Below are 27,440 nucleotides of genomic sequence, written 5' to 3' on the forward strand. Positions count from 1 at the left end.
GATGATGTGCAAGTGGTGTACTGGTGTGCAAAAGAGCAGAAAAGTTAATAAAAACAGTATGGGGATGAGGTAGGTAGATTGGCTGGGCTATTTACAGATGGACTATGTACAGCTGTAGCGATCGGTTAGCTGCTCAGATAGCTGATGTTAAAAGTTGGTGAGGGAAATAAAAGTCTCCAGCTTCAGCCATTTTTGCAATTCGTTCCAGTCACTGGCAGCAGAGAACTGGAAGGAAAGGCGGCCGAATTAGGTGTTGGCTTTGGGGATGAGCAGTGAGATATACCTGCTGGAACGTGTGCTACGGGTGGGTGTTGTTATCGTGACCAGTGAACTGAGATAAGGCAGAGCTTTACCTAGCATAGACTTACAGATGACCTGGAGCCAGTGGGTCTGGCGACGAATATGTAGCAAGGGCCAGCCAACTAGAGCATACAGGTCGCAGTGGTGGGTGGTATAAGGTGATTTGGTAACAAAACGGATGGCACTGACATAGACTGCATCCAGTTTCCTGAGTAGAGTATTGGAAGCTATTTTGTAGATGACATCGCCGAAGTCGAGCTTCGGCAGGATAGTCAGTTTTACTAGGGTAAGTTTGGCGGCGTGAGTGAAAGAGGCTTTGTTTGCGAAATAGAAAGCCGATTCTAGATTTGATTTTGGATTGGAGATGTTTAATATGAGTCTGGAAAGAGAGTTTACAGTCTAGCCAGACACCTAGGTATTTATAGTTGTCCACATATTCTAGGTCAGAACCGTCCAGGGTGGTGATGCTAGTCGGGCGGGCGGGTGCGGGCAGCGAACGGTTGAAAAGCATGCATTTGGTTTTACTAGCATTTAAGAGCAGTTGGAGGCCGCGGAAGGAGTGTTGTATGGCATTGAAGCTCGTTTGGAGGTTAGTTAGCACAGTGTCCAAGGAAGGGCCAGAAGTATACAGAATGGTGTTGTCTGCATAGAGGTGGATCAGGGAATTGCCCGCAGCAAGAGCGACATCATTGATATATACAGAGAAAAGAGTCGGCCCGAGAATTGAACCCTGTGGTACACCCACAAAGACTGCCAGAGGTCCGGACAACATTACTATACAGTACTGTATTGATATGCTGGAGAGATGGGTCACACTCTACATACTGTAAAAATTCTGTACAGTATAGCAATTACCTGCACATACTAGAATCTTTGTTCCTTAAAACCTGTTAAGGACAGACGTTCTGCTAGTGGAACCCCTAGCCAACAGCCAATGGCATCGCGCGAAATACAAAACCAACTAAAATACCACAATAAAATTTTCTCAAACAATCAACTATTTTGCACCATTTTAAAGACAAGACTCTCGTTAATCTAACCACATTGTCCGATTTCAAAAAGGCTTTACAGCGAAAGCAAAACATTAGATTATGTCAGGAGAGTACCCTGCCAAAAATAAATCACACAGCCGTTTTCAAAGCAAGCATATATGTCACAAAAACCAAAACCACAGCTAAATGCAGCACTAACCTTTGATGATCTTCATCAGATGACACTCCTAGGACATTATGTTATACAATACATGCATATTTTGTTCAATCAAGTTCATATTTATATCAAAAAACAGCTTTTTACATTAGCATGTGATGTTTAGAACTAGCATACCCACCGCAAACTTCCGGTGAATTTACTAAATTACTCACGATAAATGTTTACAAAAAACATAACAATTATTTTAAGAATTATAGATACAGAACTCCTTTATGCAATCGCAGTGTCAGATTTTAAAATAGTTTTTAGGGGAAAGCACATTTTGCAATATTCTGAGTAGATAGCTCGGCCATCACAGGCTAGCTAATTTGACACCCACCAAGTTTGGTGCTCACCAAACTCAGATTTACTATAAGAAAAATTGGATTACCTTTGCTGTTCTTCGTCAGAATGCACTCCCAGGACTTCTACTTCAACAACAAATGTTGTTTTGGTTCGAAATAATCCATAGTTATATCCAAATAGCTCCGTTTTGTTTGTGCGTTCATGTTAGTATCTGAAGGGTGACGCGCGGGCGCATTTCATGACAAAAAAATTCAAAATATTCCATTACCGTACTTCGAAGCATGTCAAACGCTGTTTAAAATAAATTTTGATGCAATTTTTCTCGTAAAATAGCGATAATATTCCAACCGGGCGATGTTATATTCATTCATAGACTGAAAGGAAAACATGGAGTCGTCTCGTGCACGCGCACTCCATTGTCATTGTTCCCTGCCTGACCACTCACAAAAACTCCAGCTTTTTTTCGCCCAGAGACTGCAGAGACGTCATTCCGCTTTCTGGCGCCTTCTGAGAGCCAATGGAAGCCTTAGAAAATGTCACATTACAGCAGAGATGCTGTATTTTTGATAGAGATGCCCAAGAAGGAGAACAAATTGTCAGACAGGGCACTTCCTGTATAGAATCTTCTCAGGTTTTGGCCTGCCATATGAGTTCTGTTATACTCACAGACACCATTCAAACAGTTTTAGAAACTTTAGCGTGTTTTCTATCCAAATCTACTAATTATATGCATATTCTAGTTTCTGGGCAGGAGTAGTAACCAGATTAAATCGGGTACGTTTTTTATCCGGCTGTGAAAATACTGCCCCCTATCCCAAACAGGTTAACTCTGTTTGAATTCCTTTCAAAAGTCACACGGTACAGCTGCTTTGTCCTTATGGAGGTTCTTCTGAAAGATCCGGTCAGTGGTGGAAATGCTGATGCTGTCAGTTCCTTGGGAGACTACCTGGTCTGCAACTGTTTGGGTTTGAGTTTCCCTCAAACGGATGGAATTACTGGCAATCACCATATTCACCAGGGCTCCTGCTCAGCTGTTAGAAGTCTCCACCTAACCTCCATATTCACCAGGGCTCCTGCTCAGCTGTGAGAAGTCTCCATCTACCTCCATATTCACCAGGGCTCCTGCTCAGCTGTTAGAAGTCTCCACCTAACCTTCATATTCACCAGGGCTCCTGCTCAGCTGTGAGAAGTCTCCACCTAACCTCCATATTCACCAGGGCTCCTGCTCAGCTGTGAGAAGTCTCCACCTAACCTCCATATTCACCAGGGCTCCTGCTCAGCTGTGAGAAGTCTCCACCTACCTCCAATAGATGGCTGCCTCTCAGTTCTGCAAAATGACATTTGACCATTACTGACCTATGGTCATCCATTACCGTGGTAAAAACTACACTGAGAACAAAGTGGAGATTCAGTCTCTATGTACTACAACATTACATGTATCACAGTAACAAGGCAAATTACCTGTTTTCCCTTCTGAAAGTACGGACAATGAATGCAACCGTGTTGGGTTGCACTAGCTGTCCAGCTTCTCTCATAGTCCTCCCATGTATGAGCACATGATGAACTAGGGTGGCACGGATATCATCTGAGATTACTTGGCTTTTTTGTTATTGTCGTCCTCGTCCTTGTCCTCGTCCTCTTCCTCTCTGTTGTCTTGCAACTTCGGCATTGTTAGGATCCGTTGTTCCAAAGCACATGGACATGCCTCTAGGCCCTATTTATTGATCCTGCAATTCTGATTGGTGTTAACAATTTTGAGGCTTAGTGTTTGCACGTGGAGAAAGGTGTGCTCTTTGAGTTTAGGTTGTGATGACTTGAGTTAATTATATTGAGAGCGTATGTTTGCTGAATTAATATATAGTGCAATGAATGATTCATTTGGCCACTTTTGTGTAAGGTTTTGCAGAAAGAGTTTTGAATATTGAAACGTGTAGAAACAGGTGAATAGTGTTTACGGTTATGGGAAATGTGTGTGTGTTTTTGGAAATGACGTAAGGGTATAGTTTTTGTGCTACAGGAACCAGTTTTTGTGTTTAAGCAATTGAGAAAAACTGTAATGTTCCACTGGGTAGAGGTGAGGCCAGATGTAAGATCAGAGCCATTTTGATAGATGTGTGGCAGAAGAGATGAGACTCTGAGCCCAAGGGGCGGCATTTATATGCCCTCTAAAGAAACCTCTTTGGGCTAGAAGTGACGCTTTGCAGAGCGCGAAATTCAAAATACAAAAATCGTAATATTAAACATTCATGAAAATACAAGTGTCTTACATCGTTTAAAAGCTTAACTTCTTGTTAATCCAGCCCGCTTTGTCAGATTTCAAAAAGGCTTTTTCATTTTCTATTAATTACTTTTACTCAAGTATGACAGTTGGGTACTTTTTCCACCACTGGATGTATTAATGAAATATCAAATGATCTGGGCAGTTTTTCTCCCCTTGTTCTGTGCTGGTACCAAACTGCCCTATATAGGAGTCACCCTGGTCTAAAGTGGTGCTATATGTAGGGAATAGAATGTGAAAAGACATGGACATTCTGGGATTCCCTAACTTGCTACCTCTTTTACATTGACTAACCCATGCATTTAAAATCATTTGGAAGGTGTACAGTATTAAAGAAACACAATTTCAGTAGATCTTCAAGGGCAAGTCATCAATAACAGATAGAAGGTAATAAGTTAGATGAAATCCGGGTGCACCAGCCATGATCTGTAGGTCTGACCGTACAGTAGTGTGTTGATAATCAGAGTTAGTTAGTCAACCGAATAGAAGTGATGACTTGTAGCTACTGCAAACAATGCATGTTTAAGGGGTGTGACTTTAGGCAAGCTAATGGAGTCATTCAAACCAATTACACCAAAGTCATGCTGAGACTGGAAGAGAGGAGTACAGTTACATTCATGCAAAATCAAAATCCTAATTCATTTACTTTATCTAAACTAGTGTTGTTTACTAAGTAATATGGGCAACCCTTAAAGTCATGTCATTAAAATGTAATAACAAAGGTTTTTAGTGTCTACAATGATGACTCATAAGTAGCCTATTCAACAGTAATGTATATATGAAGCCTATTATCCAGCAAGATGTATCTGAAAAGTTACCATAATATAATCTCTGAAAATACTAACTTTTATGACATTAAAATATTAGACTGCAGCTTTTAAGTCTGTCATTATTCATGTTTTGAGCACACATAGTTGTTGTGGTTTTTTTTTTTAGCGCGGGAGGGGTGCTATGGCAGGGGAATAGCCTTAATTTGCACCGTGCGTGTGTCGTGTGCTGAGGAGAGCCCAACATCAGCAGCAGCAGCATCATCATCTGAAAACGAAGGTGAGGAAAGCAGAGACTTTCTCACGCACAGGAGTGACAGGAGACAAGACAACACCGAAGCTAAAGCGGAGATACGGAACGGAAGGCATAACTATTGCGCACCACCGGATTGATAGGGAGAAAGTGGGGATACAAACCGCTCGAGGTGCGAAGGGTGTGGGAAAATTAGCTATGCGCGCGCCATCAAGATAATTTGATGAATGAAGGATTAAAAACTCCATATGAAGGAAGAGGTTTATGAACACATTGTAGAGATTAACTGTTTCTGTCACCATGGGGTTCTGTCACACAATTTTGCCAATGTGAGAGAATTCAATTAACTCTGCGTGCATTGACTATTTGCCTACCCATGAATAAGCTGTTGTTCCGAGTTTAATAATAAGAATAATAATTTGCTAAAATATCTTTTTTTTTTGTTCTAATAATTTATTCTCATAAAATATCATGATAAATTACAATTAAATCTGCTATGATTCCATTTCAAATCAAAGTAGAAGAAGACAACATTACTCTTTAAGAAGATTAGTTAACTGAAAAATAACAAATTACTTTCGTGCGTTCACTGACTGGAAGGACATACAACTTAAACTCAATGCAAGTCGTAATTGAAAGGACAAGGACCATGCAGGACATACTGTCCCTGCCGTTAAAGGATGAGGTGAGGATGGTTGAAGATACTGTGGCCCCTAGAAACTCTTCTTCACAAGGGCATGGCAGGGACACAGAGGGGCATCCTTACCCGTTGGTGGTCACTCTACTGGCAACAGTCCTGATCGTAACTATTGTGGTAGATATTCTGGGGAACCTGTTGGTCATCTTGTCTGTCTTCAGGAACAGGAAACTCAGGAAAGCAGGTAATAACCTATTGCAAGTAGCCACCCAGTCTGTTTTCTTCTGTGTTCTTAGTAGTACTATTTTACTGTATCTGTGTTGTTAGTAGTACTACATTACTGAGGTATCTGTGTTGTTAGTAGTACTACATTACTGAGGTATCTGTGTTGTTAGTAGTACTACATTACTGAGGTATCTGTGTTCTTAGTAATACTACATTACTGAGGTATCTGTGTTCTTAGTAGTACTACAGTACTGAGGTATCTGTGTTGTTAGTAGTACTACAGTAATGAGGTATCTGGGTTGTTAGTAGTATTACATTACTGAGGTATTGGTGTTGTTAGTAGTAATACAGTACTAAAGTATATGTGTTCTTAGTAGTACTACTACAGTACTGAGGTATATGTGTTGTTAGTAGTACTACAGTACTGAGTTATATGTGTTGTTAGTAGTACTACAGTATTGAGTTATATGTATTGTTAGTAGTACTACAGTAGTGAGTTATATGTATTGTTAGTAGTACTACAGTACTGTGGTATGTGTTGTTAGTAGTACTGCAGTACTGAGTTATATGTGTCGTTGGACAATTACATTTGCGATTGCGATTTCTTGAGCATCATGTCCAACAGAGAGGATTGTAAAGTGAAGACAAATACAGTATATTCATATAAATAGAAGAATAGTTGATTATATTTATATGGATACAGTATCCAGTGATTCACTCAGGGGTGTTCATATCCTTTCTTCAACTGATTTGAAAAGCAGATAGTATTTTGTTCTGGTTTGGGCCACAAGTTGTCAGACAGAAACACTGTTGTTAATACGTTTTGACCCTTTAACCAGTGCAGTTAGTGCAGGCATAGAGGACATTGATCCTGGTTGTGCTGCTTCATAACTGTGTCAGATCATCAGCTGCAGGTCACCCATCACGACGTGTCACAACAGGCACAATTCAATTTGCTTCCTGAAGTGAGCGATCCCTATTGACTACTGATTTCTTTAACTTTTATTTAACTAGGCAAATCAGTGAAGAACAAATTCTTATTTACAATGATGGCCTACCCCGGCCAAACCCGGACGACACTGGGCCAATTGTGCTCTGTCCTATTGGACTCCCAATCACGGCCGGTTGTGATACAGCCTGGATTCGAACCAGAGTGTCTGTCATGTCGCCTCTAGCACTGAGATGCAGTGCCTTAGACTGCTGTTTAACTGTACAGCACATCTGTGAATTAACGCATCAATGAGTTCAGTTGGCTATTCAGCGTGAACTATGGTGAGGCAGAGATATGATGATACATTACTTCTGTAAAAATCCTGCACTTTCTTGCACCGGGGGACATGAATCCACCTACCAAGCTAAACCTCTATGCAGCCCTCAGCTCAAAGGGCATACCAGACATCTGAGTACACTGTAGATGTCCACGTTGGGGTTAATTAACTCTGTTTTCAATTCAGGGTATAGGATTTCAAAATTCAGGCTCCTATGTAGGTGTCACCTCAATGAAAGTCCTGTTTTCTGCAAGCATATCTTAAGGATCTAGAGAGAAATGTTTAATTATCGAGACAATAAGGCTGCGTTCACACAGGCAGCCCAATGCAGTTCTTTAGCCACTAATTGGTCTTTTGACAAATCAGATCTTTCTAAAATAATTGGTCAAAAGATCAGAATTGGGCTGCCTGTGTAAACGTAGCCTAAGATACACACTATCAATTGAAAAGTTGTAGGGAGAGGGAGGCTATTTCAGGGAGTTCTACCCCCTTGTTTGATAACCTTATTACGTTACAAATAAAAACACCTCACTCTTTCCTCCTCTCCTTCTCCTCATCTTCCTCCCCTCTCCTCATCTTCCTCCCCTCTCCTTATCCTCATCTTCCTCCCCTCTCCTTTCCTGCTTGGCCTTGTCACAGGTAATTACTTAATTATTAGTAAAGTTCTGTCAAAGACAATCATGTAAAGACAATCATGCACCGTCTCTCGAGGTAGATTCACTGGCAGCCTTCGCAGAGAGAGAGAGAGAGAGAGAGAGAGAAAGAACAAGGAGAGAGAAGAAATAGTGAGAGAGGAGAAAGAGAGAGACCAAGAGAGAAAGAACAAGGAGAGAGAATAAATAGTGAGAGAGGAGAGAGGGGAAAGAGAGAGAGAGGAGAAAGGTAGAGAGAGGGGAAAGAGAGAGAGAGGAGAAAGAGAGAGAGGGGAGAGAGAGGGGAAAGAGAGAGAGAGGGGAAATAGAGAGAGGGGAAAGAGAGAGAGAAGAGAAAGAGAGAGAGAAGAAATAGTGAGAGAGGAGAAAGAGAGAGAGAGGAGAAAGAGAGAGAGGAGAAAGAGAGAGAGGAGAAAGAGAGAGAGAGAAGAAATAGTGAGAGAGGAGAAAGAGAGAGAGAGGAGAGAGAGAGGAGAAAGAGAGAGAGGGGAAAGAGAGAGAGGAGAAAGAGAGAGAGAGGAGAAAGAGAGAGCGTATGGATTTGTATGAATACCCACTCATCTATCAGGACACTGATACTACTATCTGACTGGAAGCAACGATTCAACTCATTAGACTCCGGTTCAAGTCAGATCGTGTGTCTGACTGCAGGGGCTATTCAACTCACAACGTGTAAATATCATGTTTTTGTATTATGTTATTGCACACGTGGATGGGATGCTGTGAATTAAATGAATGAATGAAATAATCTATCATGCAAGCACTAGCTGATGCTGAAATCCTGGGGGTCTTCATGAACTATTTACAATTATTATCATGTAGTTTTAACACACAAGTCAGTATGAGAATTAACAAGGATCCTCGATCCCCTGGTCTTTCCCTATGTACTGTACATACTAATGAGAGTTTGGCAAGACAGGAATGATAACAGGGTCTTAAGGATATACCCTTAGAAAAAGGAACTATAGTTCATTTGGAGCAACCAGTACATATTAGATAGGGTAGGATTATTTTCCAATACTTATTTGATTTATTACGTTTTAGTGATATTGAATGGTTTTACAAAGAGGATGGGAGACCTCGAACTTCTACTAATGAACGGTCAGAGAACAGAGCAAAACGGACTATTTAATCTGAGGTATCCTCTGCCCCATAGGAAATGCCTGTGTGCTGAGTTTGGCTCTGACAGACCTTGTGGGTGGAAATGTATCAATATTTTATTGTATTTATTCTGTTTTTAGATTATAAATGAATATATTTACAAATAAAAAATGGCAGCCCTTGTTTACTGTCCTAACACTCTGAAGATCCATCAAATCTTATGCACTCTCTGCCCCATAGGAAATGCCTTTGTGGTGAGTTTGGCTCTGGCCGACCTGGTGGTGGCGATCTACCCTTACCCTCTGGTTCTGACAGCCATCTTTCACAATGGCTGGATCGCCGGGTACATCCACTGCCAGATCAGCGGCTTCCTGATGGGCCTGAGCGTCATCGGTTCCATCTTCAACATCACCGGCATCGCCATCAACCGCTACTGCTACATCTGTCACAATCTGAAGTACGACAAGCTCTTCTCCAACCAGAACACCATGTGTTACGTCATCCTGGTGTGGGCGCTGACTGTGCTGGCCATCGTGCCCAACTGGTTTGTGGAGTCTCTGCAGTACGACCCGAGGGTCTACTCGTGTACCTTCGCCCAGTCGGTTAGTTCCTTGTACACCATCACCGTGGTCGTGGTTCACTTCATCCTCCCCATCAGTATCGTCACGTACTGCTACCTGAGGATCTGGATCCTGGTCTTACAGGTGAGGAGACGGGTGAAACCGGACACGAGGCCCAAGATCAAACCACACGACTTCCGTATCTTCCTGACTATGTTTGTGGTGTTTGTGTTGTTCGCTGTCTGCTGGGCTCCGCTGAACTTCATCGGGCTGGCGGTGGCTATCAACCCCAGACTGGGTGTGAATATCCCAGAGTGGCTCTTCACAGCCAGCTACTTCATGGCCTATTTCAACAGCTGCCTCAACGCAGTCATCTACGGAGTGCTCAACCAAAACTTCAGGAAGGAGTACAAAAGGATAGTTCTAATAATTTTAAAGTTCCACTGCAGAGGCTTCGCGAGGGCTTCAGAACAGCACTGCTGAGGGTTCCAGAGGGTTCTGGAACAGAACTGCTTAGGGTTCCATAGGGTTCTGGAACAGCACTGCTGAGGGTTCTGGAGGGCTTTGAAACAGCACTGCCTAGGGTTCTGCAGGGTTCCAGAACAGCACTGCTGAGGGTTCTGGAAGGTTCCGTAGGATTCTGGAACAGCACTGTTGAGGGTTCCATTGGGTTCTGGGACAGGTAAGACTGAGACTAAAACATTGTGTCATGATGGGGGATGAGTCAAATTATGATGTCCTGGTCAAAGTCAGAACTGTTGGTAATGTCACAATTATCTGTCAGCTGCAAGCTTTGAGTTACAAATTCTGAAACTTTGGTTTTGATCTCACACCTTTTCCATGGGATGTCTGTCTTGCATTTTCCCTGGAGGTGTTTTAGTATGGATCTGAGTGTAATGAAAAGTTGAATGCCAATCTGTTGAAGTACATTGTTTGGTCATGATGTAAATCAACATCGTTACACATGTTACAAATGTTTTTTACTGCACAACTCAGTTCAAATTCAAATACATATTCAGATTTATTTCATAAGCAATAGACTGCACTTCCAATCCTAAGCAATAGACTGCACTTCCCCAATCCTACCTATCCCTTTAAACAATGTCCAATTCAAACGCCACACATTTGCTTCATCGAAACAAAGAATGAGGAACAGAAAACAAGAATAAATGAATTAATTTAAAAAAAATGTATAGATACAGTTGAAGTCGGAAGTTTACATACACGTAGTTTGGAGTCAGTAAAACTTGTTTTTCAACCACTCCACAAATGTCTTGTTAACAACCTATAGTTTTGGCAAGTCGGTTAGGACATCTACTTTGTGCATGACACAAGTAATTTGTCCAACAATTGTTTACAGATGTCACGTCCTGGCCAGTATAAGGTTAATTGTTTTTGTAGTTTGGTCAGGACGTGGCAGAGGGTATTTGTTTTATGTGGTTCGGGGTGGTGTGTTTGTGTAAAGGGTGTTTGATTTAGTATTTCCGGGTTTTTGGTTGATGGTCTATGTGTTTGTATTCTATGGTTAGTCTGGTGTGTGTGTTTCTATGTTTGGTTAATTGGGGTTGGGACTCTCAGTTGAAGGCAGGTGTTGTCTATCTGCCTTTGATTGAGAGTCCCATATATTAGGGTGTGTTTGTGTGTGTGATTTGTGGGTGATTGTTCTGTGTTGAGCTTTGCTTTGCAGACTGTCAGTTTATCGTTCGTTTTCTTGTTTGTTGTTTTTGTATTCGTGTTGGTTTAATTAAATGTTCAAAATGAACAACTGCACACCTGCTGCGTATTGGTCTACCTTTTCCGATGACGATTTCGCATTATCGTCAGAAGACGAAGATACCTGTGACAGAATCACCCACCAACTATGGACCAAGCAGCAGAAGAAGGAGCAGAGGGACTTCGAGTTGGACTGGCGGGAGAAGTGGACCTGGGAGGAAGTTCTGGACGGGGCCGGACCTTGGCACCAGGCTGAGGATTATCGCCGCCCGCAGTGGGAAATTGAGGCAGCCAAGGCAGAGAGGCGGAGGTACGAGGCCAAGTACGCGCTGAGGGAGAAGCACGAGAGGCACCCCCAATAATTTTTTTTGGGGGGGGCACACGGGTAGTTTGGCTAGGCGTAAGAAGAGCCGGAAGCCAGCTACCCGTGGTTATATGGAGGAGCGTATGGGGTGGAGAGCACCATGTTTCGCTGAGGAGCGCACTATCTCACCCATACGCACGCACAGTCCGGTGCGCGTTATTCCAGCCCCTCGCAGGTGCCGTGCTAGAGCGGGCATCCAGCCTGGTAGGAGGATGCCTGCGCAGCGCATCTGGTCGCCGGTACGCCTCCGAGGACCAGGCTACCCAACTCCCGCTCTACGCACGGCTACCATCAGGCCCCTGCACAGCCCAGTCTGCCCTGTACGAGCACCCCGCTCGTACAGGGCTATTAGTTCCATCCAGCCAAGGCGGGTTGTGCAGGAGGTAAGATCTAGACCGACTGTGCGCCTCCATAGCCCTGGGTTTCCAGCTCCTGTCTCTCGTGCGAACCCGGAAGTGCGTCAACCCAGTCCGACTCGTCCTGTTCCCGCTCCCCGCACTAGCCTGGAGGTGCGTGTTAATAATCTGGTAAGCCCAGTACCAGCACCACGCACCAGGCTACAAGTGCGTAAACCCAGCCTCACCAGTCAACAGTCATCAGAGCTGCCCGCCAGTCAACAGTCGTCATCAGAGCTGCCCGCCAGTCAACAGTCGTCATCAGAGCTGCCCGCCAGTCAACAGTCGTCATCAGAGCTGCCCGCCAGTCAACAGTCGTCATCAGAGCTGCCCGCCAGTCAACAGTCGTCATCAGAGCTGCCCGCCAGTCAACAGTCGTCAGAGCTGCCCGCCAGTCAACAGTCGTCAGAGCTGCCCGCCAGTCAACAGTCGTCAGAGCTGCCCGCCAGTCAACAGTCGTCAGAGAGGTCAGACTGCGCTGAACTGCCGGAGTGGCCAGACTGCCCTGAACTGCCGGAGTGGCCAGACTGCCCTGAACTGCCGGAGTGGCCAGACTGCCCTGAACTGCCAGAGTGGCCAGACTGCCCTGAACTGCCGGAGTGGCCAGACTGCCCTGAACTGCCGGAGTGGCCAGACTGCCCTGAACTGCCGGAGTGGCCAGACTGCCCTGAACTGCCAGAGTGGCCAGACTGCCCTGAACTGCCGGAGTGGCCAGACTGCCCTGAACTGCCGGAGTGGCCAGACTGCCCTGAACTGCCGGAGTGGCCAGACTGCCCTGAACTGCCGGAGTGGCCAGACTGCCCAGACTGTCCCGAGTTGCCAGACTGTCCCGAGTTGCCAGACTGCCCAGACTGTCCCGAGTTGCCAGACTGCCCAGACTGTCCCGAACTGCCAGACTGGCCCGACTGCCCCCCGGCGATGCCAGAGTGGCCCGACTGCCCCGACAGCCTGGAACGGCCTGAGCCGGAGCCACCTCCAGAAATAGGTGGGTTGGGGAGGGGGGGGTGTAGCACAGTGCCGTCGTTGACGGCAGCCACCCTCCCTTCCCTCCCTTTAGAAAAGGGGAATTTTTTTTAGTGTTGCTTGGGGTTATTTTTTGTTAAGGTGCTTCTGGGGTAGCACCTTTAAGGGGGGGGGGGTACTGTCACGTCCTGGCCAGTATAAGGTTAATTGTTTTTGTAGTTTGGTCAGGACGTGGCAGAGGGTATTTGTTTTATGTGGTTCGGGGTGGTGTGTTTGTGTAAAGGGTGTTTGAGTTAGTATTTCCGGGTTTTTGGTTGATGGTCTATGTGTTTGTATTCTATGGTTAGTCTGGTGTGTGTGTTTCTATGTTTGGTTAATTGGGGTTGGGACTCTCAGTTGAAGGCAGGTGTTGTCTATCTGCCTTTGATTGAGAGTCCCATATATTAGGGTGTGTTTGTGTGTGTGATTTGTGGGTGATTGTTCTGTGTTGAGCTTTGCTTTGCAGACTGTCAGTTTATCGTTCGTTTTCTTGTTTGTTGTTTTTGTATTCGTGTTGGTTTAATTAAATGTTCAAAATGAACTGCGTATTGGTCTACCTTTTCCGATGACGATTTCGCATTATCGTCAGAAGACGAAGATACCTGTGACAACAGACAGATTATTTCACTTATATTTCACTGTATCACAATTTCAGTGGGTCAGAAGTTTACATACACTAATTTGACTGTGCCTTTAAACAGCATGGAAAATTTATCAAGAAAATTATGTCATGGCTTTAGAAGCTTATGATAGGCTAATTGACTTGATTTGAGTCAATTGGAGATGTATTTCAAGGCCTACCTTCAAACTCAGTGATTCTTTGCTTGACATCATGGGAAAATCAAAAGAAATCAGCCAAGACCTCAGAAAATAAATGTAGACCTCCACAAGTCTGGTTCATCCTTGGGAGCAATTTCCAAACGCCTAAAGGTACCACATTCATCTGTACAAACAATAGTAAGCAAGTATAAACACCATGGGAACACTCAGCCGTCCTACCGCTCAGGAAGGAGACGCGTTCTGTCTCCTAGAGATGAATGTACCTTGGTGCGAAAAGTGATAATCAATCCCAGAACAACAGCAAAAGACCTTGTGAAGATGCTGGAGGAAACAGGTACAAAAGTATCTATATTCACAGTAAAACAAGTCTTATATCGACATAACCTGAAAGGCCACACAGCAAGGAAGAAGCCACTGCTCCAAAACCGGCATAAAAAAGCCAGACTACGGTTTGCAACTGCACATGGGGACAAAGATCATACTTTTTGGAGAAATGTCCTCTGGTCTGATGAAACAAAAATAGAACTGTTTGGCCATAATGACCATCGTTATGTTTGGAGGAAAAAGGGGGATGCTTGCAAGCTGAAGAACACCATCCCAACCGTGAAGCACGGGGGTGGCAGCATCCTGTTGTGGGGGTGTTTTGCTGCAGGAGGGACTGGTGTACTTCACAAAATATATGGCATCATGAGGCAGGAAAATTATGTGGATATATTGAAGCAACATCTCAAGACATCAGTCAGGAAGTTAAAGCTTGGTCGCAAATGGGTCTTCCAAATGGACAATTACCCCAAGCATACTTCCAAAGTTGTAGCAAAATGGCTTAAGGACAACAAAGTCAATGTATTGGAGTGGCCATCACAAAGCCCTGACCTCAATCCCATAGAAAATTTGTGAGCAGAACTGAAAAAGTGTGTGCGAGCAAGGAGGCCTACAAACCTGACTCGGTTACACCAGCTCTGTCAGGAGAAATGGGCCAAAATTCATCCAACTTACGGAAGGCTACCAACTTGTGGAAGGCTACCCGAAGCGTTTGACCCAAGTTAAACAATTTAAAGGCAATGCTACCAAATACTAATTGAGTGCATGTAAACTTCTGACCCACTGGGAATGTGATGACAGAAATAAAAGCTGAAATAAATAATTCTCTCTACTATTATTTTGACATTTCACATTCTTAAAATAAAGTGGTGATCCTAACTGACCTAAAACATGGAATTTTTACTAGGGTTACATTTCAAGAATTGTGAAAAACTGAGTTTAAATGTATTTGGCTAAGGTGTATGTAACCTTCCGACTTCAACTGTATTTGATGTGTCACAATACTTCATTATAAGGTCCAATTGGACCTCACTGGTAACGTGGGATGGGAATATCAATTAGCCAATTAGCTGCAACTACCCAATCTCATGTCCAATACAATTTGATTTACTTATTTAGATCAAATAATAAAATATAAGGAAACGATTAAGGAAATGTTTAGTTTTTTCATAGTTATTAAAATAGCCAATGAAGAAATGTGTAAGGATCGACGCTGGAGACGAGAAGCAGGTACTGGGAGTGAACATTTAATGAAACAACGGACATGAAACAGAACAGGAACAGCGTCTGGACAGGGGAAAAATAACGACATCAATGCTGACACAGGGAACAAACTAAAGAGCAGACAGAAATAGAGGGGGTCATCAACAACGTAATGGAGTCCAGGTGATAATGGATATTTATAATGGATATTTGACTCTGTCCATTAAACGGCATGTAAGATGCACATGTTAGAACGGTGTTTTCCCACAAATTGCATTTTGAAACATTCTCGCTCAGGCCTACCGCGTGTACATTGCTGCGCATAAAATGTGACAAAATAATACTTTATCAATATTTTAAGCTAAACGTTCTGATTTGTTCCATCAGCTTTATTAATTAATAGAGCGTATACCTCCACTACACTACTTTGATACGCATTGTGGTGATTAAGACGTGAGTATACGAAATGATTGAATGTTTACATCTATTGTTTACGTATCAGGCGTACATATTTGTTTACATATAATTGTTTTGTTACGTATCACGTGTATATGTCTATCCTGTGAGTTATTTGAATGTCCTGGGTAGCTTGGTGAAAAATATGATGATTATGAGAATGTACCAGTTTTGTCATCATTATGCTTTTTTGCAAATTATCATAAAAATCATAAAGATGGAGAATGGTATTTATGACTTTAATAAGTTTGATGAGAACATTTTGTGTCAAAGGTAATTCAAATCAGTTTTAATAAAGATGTCTTGTGGATGTTTTTTTCTTCTCTAGCTTTATATGTATTCGAAAAGTATTCAGACCCTTCGACTTTTTCTACATTTTGCTACGTTACAGCCTTATTCTAAAATATATACATATTTTTTTTCTCATCAATCTACACACAGCACTCCCCCATAATAACAAAGAGAAAACAGGTTTTTAGATTTTTTTTGCAAATTTATTACAAATAAAAACAGAAATTCTTTATTTACATAAGTATTCAGATCCTTTGCTATGAGACTCGAAATTCAGCTCAGGTGCATCCTGTTTCCATTGATCATCCTTGAGATGTTTCTACAACTTGATTGGAGTCCACCTGTGGTAAATTCAATTGATTGGACATGATTTGGAAAGGCACACACGTTTATATAAGGTCCCACAGTTGACAGTGCACGTTAGATCAAAAACCAAGTTATGAGGTCGACGGAATTGTCCGTAGAGCTCCGAGACAGGATTGTGTCGAGGCACAGATCTGGGGAATGGTACCAAAAATGGTCTGCACCATTGAAGGTCCCCAAGAACACAGTGACCTTCATCATTCTTAAATGGAAGAAGTTTGGAACAACCAAGACTCTTCCAAGAGCAGGCCGCCCGGCCAAACTGATCAATCAGGGGAGAAGAGCCTCGGTCAGGGAGATGACCAAGAACCCGATGGTCACTCTGACAGAGCTCCAGAGTTCCTCTGTGGAGATGGGAGAACCTTCCAGAAGGTCAACCATCTCTGCAGCACTCCACCAATCAGGCCTTTATGGTAGTGGCAAGACAGAAGCCACTCCTCAGTAAAAGGCACATGACAGCCCAATTGGAGTTTGCAAAAGGCACCTAAAGACTCTCACACCATGAGAAACAAGATTCTCTGGTCTGATGAAACTAAGATTGAACTCTTTGGCCTGAATGCCAAGCATCACGTCTGGAGGAAACCTGGCACCATCCCTACGGTGAAGCTTGGTGGTGGCAGCAGCATGCTGTGGGGATGTTTTTTAGTGGCAGGGACTGGGAGACTAGTCAGGGTCAAGAGAAAGATGAACAGAGCAAAGTACAGAGAGATCCTTGATGAAAACCTGATCCAGAGCGCTCAGGACCTCAGACTGGGGAGAAGGTTTACCTTCCAACAGGACAACGACCGTAAGCACATGGCCAAGACAACGCAGGAGTGACTTCAGGACAAGTCTCTGAATGTCCTTGAGTGGCCCAGCCAAAGCTCGGACTGTACAGCGAAGCTCCCCATCCAACCTGACAGAGCTTGAGAGGATCTGCAGAGAAGAATGGGAGAAACTCCCCAAATACAGGTGTGCCAAGCTTGTAGCTTCATACCCAAGAAGACTCGAGGCTATAATCGCTGCCAAAGGTGCATTAACAAAGTACTAAGTAAAGGGTCTGAATACTTATATAAATGTGATATTTCAACAACAAAAAAATATTCAAAAAAACTGTTTTTGCTGTGTCATTATGGGGTATTGTGTGTAGATTGATGAGGGGAAAAAATGATTTAATAAATTTTTGAATAAGGCTGTAACGTATTTTTTGTTTGTTGAAAAAGTCAAGGGGTCTGAATACTTTCCGAATGCACTGTATGTTGTTCATCGAACTGATGGACAACCTGATATATACAAATGGGCGTGTTCGAGAGAATCAAATCTATGATGCATTGTGGGTAAATGGTGACAGACGCACTGCTCTACAAATAATAGGCTGTGTTCGAGACCATCAAATCCATGATGCATTGTGGGTAGATTGTGACTGACTGATTTACAAATCATATAGTTATCAGTGATTTGTAGATCAGTCAGTCTCAACTTGCCTTTCAAGTCAGCTGCAATGTCCAACGTGCCCATAATGACTAGTTATTTATAATTTTTTCTTCCTGCTTGAACAGCTATACACATTTAATAACAGGATAATTAAACATTAGTCACCCCAAAGCCCGCTCTCTATGTCACTCATCAGTTCAGTCAAAACAGGATTATTAAACATTAGTCACCCCAAAGCCCTGCAAGCATACTTAGAAGTCCCAACAACTTAAGTGGAGAGCATTTTAGATATTGAGGAAATATGCACATCTTTTCTATATCCACACACTACAGGAGTTTCTATTTTGCTGAAATGACATTCAGTGACTCAAATGAACAACATTGCACTGGCTTAACATACATCTGTGAAAACCCCAAGACAAGCTGTAATGATAGTTGAGATATTCAGACTATGCAAATATTTATTTCCATTAAAGACATGCTCCGGTACTTTGGCGAATAGTAAGTATTTTGGGCTGGATGTGTTCATGCATACTTCATACATACATAATATATGAGGAGAATCACTGTTTCACCTCAATTAGCCACAAAATCCTTAGCTTGACAGCAACTTTTCTAGAAGCTGTGTGGTGCCATTTTCCCTATATTTATCCCCACGTGGGCCAGCCCCCTAGCAATTTAAGTTTCAGCCCCTCGCCATTTGAGTGACAGCTAGGAAGACACAAACACACACAGTAGAGTGAGGGAGAGAGAGCAATGATGTGGTGCACATATGACGTAGTAGGCCATTTTTGGGGACCACTTTTGGCTCGTGGGCACAACTTTCAGAACTATTGGCTAAAAAGTATGCAAAAGTAGCGTTGAGTATCTTTAATTGAGTTCTTTGATGGTTAAACTCCTAGTCATCCCCTTGTAGATAATTGCTAGAGAGAGACTAGTGAATGAGACCCCCTGTGCATCCTAAATGGCACCCTATTCCCTATATAGTGCACTACTTTTAACCAGGGCACATTGGACTCTGGTCAGAAGTAGTGCACTATGAAGGAACTAGGGTGCCTTTTGGGACGCAAAATATATGATGAGTACAATTTTTAAGGGATGTAAACATCTGAATTTCCGTCAACACCACAACAAGCATCAAAACAAATTAAATACAAATAAATGCATATGTATAATTTTGAACTTTTTCATTAAGGCGGTAATGAAATAAAAACAATATATATTTTTTTACATGTTCATGATCACAACAAAAAGACCCCTTATTAAATACTCAGCAGTATTTTCTCATGGACAATTCAGAATACTCAATTTTTATAATAAAGTCCAAACTCAACAATAGTTCAAAACTTGCCATTATTCAAAGCTAGTTGAAAAAAGTGGCAATCAGTTAAGTTCTCCCAATGCCATGTGGTATCACCATGACATCCAACCCACTCTAAACTGGGCCCATTCAGTCTAAAAAAAACTAAAAAAACAGCTGGCACAACCGAGACAAGTGATAAAACAAATGCTGCCTAAATAAAATAATAGAGCATGATAAATAAATCCAGTGCCCAATTTGAGACAAATGTAATAAATGAAAGCACCAACATAAATGACCTCAACTGAGGAATAACACATGGTATTAGCTTCACAATATACACATTATTTTGTCTTTTTTTTTTTTTACAGTCCCTCAAGTGAATCAGTATTACAGTAGGTGATCCAGACAGCTTGACTTGAAACATGTAAATAATGCTTTTCCTTTTAAAAACAAAAAGTTACCTTTCAACTATTACATCTTTTTGTCTCTGAATTTGTAGTCAGGAAACTGTATCAAATTTGTAGTCAGGAAACTGTATCCAATTTGTAGTCAGGAAACTGTATCCAATTTGTAGTCAGGAAACTGTATACAATTTATAGTCAGGAAACTGTATTAAATTTGTAGTCAGGAAACTGTATTCAATTTGGAGTCAGGAAACTGTATTCAATTTGGAGTCAGGAAACTATTCAATTTGGAGTCAGGAAACTGTATTCGATGTCAATGTCATAGCTACATGTGCAGCAGTAATGATGATGGTGATTGTCAGACTACAGGTTGTAGTGTTCTGATAGTCATATTAAACACTGTCAGTCAAATTACCATTCTAGTGGAAATAGTCGAGTTAAAACATTCATCTCCCCCTTCACAAGGCCTATAGAATTATGATATGATTCAAAATGGAACATAACTGTTATTTAAATGCTATTTTATCACTTGAACAACTTCCAGGATGTATTTCAACAGAACGTCGAACACGTATTAGTATTTCTATTAGTACCTTGTTTTAGCAATAATGAATGTTATGAGAATGTCATTGCTCAATATTCAATGATTTGTTTAAATTATTCAACATAAAATAATAAAACATGTAAGATAGGTGCTCTTGCGGCATGGAAAAGTTAAAAAAATATACAAAATATGTCATAAAAATAAGAAGTTAAAAACATGGAAGCTCAGAAGGCACAGAGAGAATGAAGGGCAGAAACCATTGGCCCAGCGTCGTCTGAGTTTGGCCGGGGTAGGCCGTCATTGTAAATAAGAATTTGTTCTTTATTGACTTGCCTAGTTAAATAAAGATTAAATAAAAATGTTAAAAAAGTGTTATCTTCTTCGCTATACGATTACTGTAACAATTAGTTGGTTTACACTTATATTCCATTAAAGAATTGTTCCACAGCGACCATTAACTACAACAGTAAGCAGACTCACAATATCAATAAATGTTTAATCAATGGACAATAGAGCAAGTGAGAAAGAAATATGTCTGAAGCCAGGGTGAAGACATCTTTTAACTGTGATTGTTTGACAGCAGTGGAGGCTGGTGTCACTAAATCGAAGGAAGGTACCATCCATACTAAAATGAGCCTGTCTTCAGATTTCTCCACCCGCCAGCCTCCACTGTTTGCCAGACCAACCACTGTCAAGATATCCTCCTCACTAGATCTCTCACTGGACCTGGAAGAAGGTCACATCCAGATTGTCATGTCTGCCGTTGCGTTTGATGATCTCTGTGATGGATATATAGGTGCCGGTGATGAAGCCGATGAAGCCGATTAAAGAGATCAGGGTGTTCTTGACGATGACCCAGGGAGACAGACCTTCATTGTGGTAGGTGAGGATCTGGAGGAGTGGAGGGAAGATGAGAGCCAGGAAACTGCTGCTGACGGACCCCACTAAAGAGATGACCAGGTCCAACTGGGGGATCAATATGGCCAGGACACCTGGGGAGAAAGAGACAGAACCATTACATCACCTGGGGGGAGAGAGAGAGAGGACAGAACCACATCTCTTGCTCTATACAGGTAGGGTGAGGGGTCTGGGATGAGATGAGACACAAATGGACACACAGAGTCAACTCTTTCTCTTATCTGGGGAGGTAGGAAGGGGTGAGGGGGAATGAAATGAACGGCGGTAGCTTTAAAAAGTACATTGAAAAACAACAACTACCAAAGAAGCATAATTGTTATTGACTGTGTTTTTCATGTCTTTGGGGCTGGTCGGTGGCCTTCCGGTGCTAGGAGACAACTGGGGATCACCCATCTACATCTGTTGCTAAGGAGATTGATGTGATGTGATGTGAAAAGGAACAGGGGAGGGGCAGTTGTGGCAGCCCAAATAAGTTGAGTTGCCGTGCCAATGTCACGCTGTTCCACTACTCAGCTTCTGTCTGATCCCCTCACAAACCAACCACCTAACGAGACGCTCGGAGAGAGCGAAACCTATCAGTTCCCTTAAAGTCCCGGTGTTCACTTTCCTAATATTGAGTTACACCCCCTTTGCCCTCAGAACATCCTCAATTCCTCAGGGCATGGACTCTACAAGGTATTGAAAGCGTTCCACAGGGATGCTGGCCCATGTTGACTCCAATGCTTCCCACAGTTGTGTTAAGTTGGCTGGATGCCCATTGGGTAGTGGACCATTCTTGATACACACTGGAAACTGTTGAGCGTGAAAAACCCAGCAGCGTTGCAGTTCTTGACACAAACTAGTGCGCCTGGCACCTACTACCATACTCCGTTCAGAGGCACTTAAATATTTTGCCCATTCACCCTCTGAATGGCAGACATTCACAATCCATGTCTCAATTGTCTCAAGGCTTAAAAAAATCATTCCTTAAAAAAAAATCATTCATTTAGGCAGGTTACCTTCGCTTTCTTCGGCACAGGGACTATGGTGTTATTACAGACTCGGTCAGGGAGAGGTTGAAAATGTCAGTGAAGACACTTGCAAGTTGGTCCGAGCATGCTTTGAGTACACGTCCTGGTAATCCGGCCTTGTGAATGTTGACCTGTTTAAAGGTCTTGCTCACATGTGCTACGTAGATCGTGATCACACAATCATCTGGAACAGCTGGTGCTCTCATGCATGCTTCAGTGTTGCTTGCCTCGAAGCCAGTATAAAAAGGCATTTAGCTCATCTGGTAGGCTTGCGTCACTGGCCAGCACGCGGCTGGGGTTCCCTTTGTAGTTCCTAATAGTTTGCAAGCCCTGCCACATCCTTACTCCTGTATTGACACTCTGCCTGTTTGATGGTTCGTCTGAGGGCATTGCGGAATTTCTTATAAGCGTTCGGATTAGTGTTCCGCTCCTTGAAAGCGGCAGCTCTAGCCTTTACCTCGGTGCAGATGTTGCCTGTAATCCATGGCTTCTGGTTGGGATATGTACGTACGGTCACTGTGGGACGACATCGTCGATGCACTTATTGTTGAAGCCGGTGACTGAGGTGGTATGGTCCTCATTGCCATTGGATGAATAACGGAACATATTCCAGTCTTTGCTAGCAAAACAGTCCTGTAGCGTAGCATCCAGGTCATCTGACCATTTCCGTATTGAGCGAGTCACTGGTACTTCCTGCTTTAGTTTTTGCTTGTACTGTAAGTAGGAATCAGGAGGATAGAATTATGGTCAGATTTGTCAAATGGAGGGCGAGGGAGAGCTTTGTATGTGTTTCTGTGTGTGGAGTAAAGGTGGTCTAGTTTTTTTCCCCATGGTTGCACATGCGACATGCTGGTAGAAATTAGGTAAAACAGATTTAAGTTTCCCTGCATTAAAGTCCCCGGCCACTAGGAGCACTGCCTCTGGATGAGCATTTTCTTGTTTGCTTATGGCCTTATACAGCTCATTGCGTGTGGTCTTAGTGCCAGCATCGATCTGTGGTGGTAAATAGACGGCTACGAATAATATAGATGAAAACTCCCTTGGTAGATAGAGTACCTCATGATAAGCTATAGACCACACTACCTCAGGCATGCAATACATCAAGACTTCTTTAATATTAGACATCGCACACCAGCTGTTATTGACAAATAGACACACATCCCCACCCATTGTCTTTCCAGACATAGCTGTCCTGTCCTGCCGATGCACGGAAAACCCAGCCAGCTCTATATTATTTGTGTCATTGTTCAGCCACGACTCAGTGAAACATAAGATATTTCAAAAATGTATTTTCTGTTGGTAGGTTAATCTCGAACGGAGATCATCTAGTTTATTTTACAGTGATGGCATATTGGCCAATAGAACGGATGGCGGAGGTGGGTTACCCACTCGCCGACAAATTCTCAAAAGGCACCCCTATTTCCGTCTTTTCTTCATGCTAATGATGGGGATTTGGGCCTGGCCTTGGGGAAGCAGTATATCCTTCGTGGCGGACCGGCGCCATTACATTTAAATTACTTTCAATGTCCGTAGTTTATGCCTGCCCATACCATAATCCCACCAAGGGGCACTCTGTTCACAACGTTGACATCAGCAAACCGCTCACCCACACCATACCATACACGTGGTCTGCGGTTGTGAGGCCGTTTGGATGTACTGCCAAATTCTCTAAAACAACGGAGACGGCTTATGGTAGAGAAATTAACATGATATTCTCTGGCAACAGCTCTGGTGGACATTCCTGCAGTCAGCATGCCAATTACACGATCCCTCAAAACTTGAGACATCTGTGGCATTGTGTTGTGTGACAAAACTGCACATTTTAGAGTGGCATTTTATTATCCCCAGCACAAGGTGCACCTGTGTAATGCTCATGCTTTTTTAATCAGCTTCTTGACATGTTTCACCTGTCAGGTGGATGGATTATCTTGGTAAAAGGAGAAATTCTCACTAACAGGGACGTAAACACATTTGTGCCCACAATTTGAGAGAAATATTTGAGAAAAATTTCCGGGATCTTTTATTTCATCTCATGAAACATGGGACCAACACTTTACATGTTGTGTTTATATTTTTGTTCAGTGTATATCTCTCAAAGGGAGGGATAAATAAATAAATAAAATGTTCGCTGCTCAGTGTTCATGTACACTTATTGTGAAACTATGACTGAAATAATTGCATGTATAAATTTTGGGTACTATGGGTATAATAGAGGCAGGCAGAAGCAGCAAGTTTGTGAATGAGGTTCAAAGACAGGTTAATTTGCTATTTTTATTTTGTGTTTCTTTATTCTCAACACAAGGCTCTTGTCATGTTTATTCACAACACAGAGAAATCCCTTTGACAGTTACTCTAGTCGTTACAGCTTAACTTTTAATCTACCATGGTCTGAGAGAGTGAGAGAAGACCTACCATGGCTGAGAGAGACAGAGGAGAAGAGCTACCATGGCTGAGAGAGAAAGAGCGCCTGAGAGAGACAGAGGAGAAGAGCTACCATGGCTGAGGGAGACAGAGGAGAAGAGCTACCATGGCTGAGGGAGACAGAGGAGAAGAGCTACCATGGCTGAGGGAGACAGAGCGCCTGACAGAGTGAGAGAAGAAGAGCACCCAAGCAGGGGTGAAAATCAGTTCAGGCTGGTCGCATGCAATCTGCCCGTTTTTCAAATGCAGACACATTCTCTAAAATGGACGAACAAGCGCCACCCACTAATCATAGTATCATCAATGCACACATGGACAGCAAATGCTTTTAAGAAGTACCTAACCAACACATCATTTTCATCAGATCAGATGCACTGCCATTACTAAAAACCTCAACACAGGAATGTCCATCCACAGTAGAACTGAAAACACACTAGATAGGTCATTGGAGGGACCTTTACCCTTTTCTCTCTGTATTCTATGAACCTTCAGAGATCTTCCGTGTTCTTTAACCCAGGTGTCACTTTGATTTTGGAGTACTTTCTCTTCGTGAGGGAAGAAGAGGGGACAAATGAGGAGGGATAAGGTTTGTGTGCAGAGGGTCGGTTGCCCTTCCTAGCTCGGTAGGGGAGATGACAGGGTGCATGTGTCTCTCTCTCTCCATCTCTCTCTCTGTGTGTGTGTGTGTGTGTGTGTGTGTGTGTGTGTGTGTGGACACTATCCTCCTCAGGTTGGTCGACCAGGTCCAGGATGCCAGGACACCCCTCTGGTCGCGTGTCATGGCTCTATGCCCCTGTACTCTCAGACAAGTTAGAGGTCTAAGGAGGCTCACGCAACATCCTGTTTCCATCAAGAGACACAGCAACAGACACGCTAACCTCATCATCCTGAGGCCTGCAGCACAGAGGTTTAGTACTATGGGAATTATTGCTTTCCTCATCCGCCGGTTTACATTCATTCATTAATTAAATGTGATGAACCATTTTGTTTTAATCTGAAAGATCACGTATCACAATATCTTTGGCTGCACCAAAACTACAGTATTTTTTACATCATAGCTTGTTCTCCATCTTCTTAAATAGGGAGCCAGCTTGTTTTCAGCACTTTTATTTCCACGACTGATCAAAACTCGTTTACTCATGGCTCTCTCTTGTCCGTCTGCAGCAGATATATTGTGAGCAATATATTTGGACCACGGAATGGTAATAAAATCACAGTATAGAATCGCAATACTGGATATCATAAGGTGAATGCACCAATTTGTAAGTCGCTCTGGATAAATGACGTAAATGTAAATGTAAATGCAAACCGTGTTTTTTGTTGTTGTTGTCCAGTTAGAAGCAGGCTACAAGCTCAAAAGAACTGGGAGCATAAAAGTAGATTATACCGAATAAATATTGCGTCAACCCAGCCACTGAACTCCATTGAACATGCAGACAAACTTCTGGGATGAGACAAAGAGAGAAACAAACAAAGACAAGCCCATCTCACAGAGAATCCAGGATACATATCTTTTGGTTTTCAATGTGAAAGAATCTATACAAATACCTTTCCTTCATCCTGTATATATAACTCCATCCATTGAATGTAAAGTACTGCTAGCCAATGGAGAGGATGCGTCTTTGTGTTTTGGCCGTACATTGGATATATCGTACACTTGGCTCATTCACTCGAATTTTGGCGGGAAGCTACACTGAATAATCTAGAAAATGGCCCGCAGACATAAAGTGCCACATACTGTACATGTACTCCATCGTAGTGCCTTATCAATATGCATTATGACAGCTAAGGGCAGAGCTCATCTGCATACCATGTTTCATACAGTAACAATCAAACCAACAAGAGGAGAGAAAGACCTGGCAGTAAAGCAGAGGAGTAAAAGAAGAAGGGGAAAGAGAGAGGACAGGGTGTTTCAGGGGTATGTAAAGAGAGAGAGGACAGGGTGTTTCAGGGGTATGTAAAGAGAGAGAGGACAGGGTGTTTCAGGGGTATGTAAAGAGAGAGAGGACAGGGTGTTTCAGGGGTATGTAAAGAGAGAGAGGATAGGGTGTTTCAGGGGTATGGAAGGACAGAGGACAGGGTGCTTCAGAGGTATGGAAAGACAGAGAGGACAGGGTTTTTTAGGGGTATGGAAAGACAGAGAGGAATGGAATGATCTGATACATGATGAGTTAGTTGAATCAAACTGTTACAGCTCTTCAAACGAACTGAGCAATTCTTCAGGGATTTCAAAATGGAAATGTAAAAAAAAATCTGCTGCCAGTAAAAAACTGCAAGACATCACAGTCTGTTCTACATCACGTCCACAGGTTTAGAGTTAGGTAGCTAATTCTGCCTCAAACATGGGGGTTGGATGTATACTATGCATAAATGAGGTTAGACTATGGTGGTGAGGTTTAAACTATCCCATTCAGAATACTAACTCAAAATGATCAAGTAGCCTAGTCTGGAGTTTGACGTCCCCTAATCTTAAAGGAAGAACTGATGTGGTGGCTCTTCAAGCTATACAATGTTGTAAAGGTCATTTAAATGTTGAGCTTGTAAATTGTAGTTATTGTCAGCAGAACATTCTACAAAGGGAAACCGAGCCGCAAGCTGCCCAGTGACGCGAGCCTACCAGACGAGCTAAATGCCCTTGACGCTTGCTGAAAGGCAAGCAACACTGAAGCATGCATGAAAGCACCAGCTGCTGCGGACGACTGTGTGATCATGCTCTACGTAGCCGATGTGAGCAAGACCTTTAAACAGGTCAACATTCACAAGGCCGTGCGGCCAGGGCGTGTACTCAGAGACAGCACGGACCAACTGGCAGGTGTCTTCACTGACATTTTCTCTCCTTGACCGAGTCTGTAATACCTACATGTTTCCAGCAGACCACCATAGTCCCTGTGCCCAAGAAAGCCAAGGTAACCTGCCTAAATGACTATCGCACCGTAGTACTCACATCTATATCCAAGAAATACATTGAAAGGCTGCTCATGGCTCACATCAACACCATCC

General features: G+C 42.9%; 2 protein-coding genes across 3 annotated transcripts in view; one reads left to right on the forward strand and one right to left on the reverse strand.

The window, feature by feature from the left end:
- Positions 1 to 5,744: 5,744 nt before the first annotated feature.
- On the forward strand, positions 5,745 to 18,767 carry mtnr1al (melatonin receptor type 1A like). Its single transcript, XM_014213248.2, has 4 exons — positions 5,745 to 5,976; positions 9,220 to 9,972; positions 12,184 to 12,348; positions 18,757 to 18,767. The coding sequence occupies exons 1-4, from the start codon at positions 5,745 to 5,747 to the stop codon at positions 18,765 to 18,767; spliced, it is 1,161 nt and encodes a 386-aa protein (XP_014068723.2).
- Positions 15,341 to 27,440, reverse strand: part of LOC106612256 (proton-coupled amino acid transporter 1) — a 67,922-nt gene continuing 55,822 nt past the window's right edge. For both annotated transcript variants that reach the window (XM_014213256.3, XM_014213255.3), the window contains exon 12: positions 15,341 to 21,083. In XM_014213256.3, the coding sequence (XP_014068731.3) occupies positions 20,809 to 21,083 (275 nt within the window). In that variant the 3' untranslated portion in view covers positions 15,341 to 20,808. The remainder of the gene's footprint in view (positions 21,084 to 27,440) is intronic.

This window comes from Salmo salar, chromosome 09, assembly GCF_965601325.2.
Source record: "Salmo salar chromosome 09, fSalSal1, whole genome shotgun sequence".
Taxonomy (NCBI): Eukaryota; Metazoa; Chordata; class Actinopteri; order Salmoniformes; family Salmonidae; genus Salmo; species Salmo salar.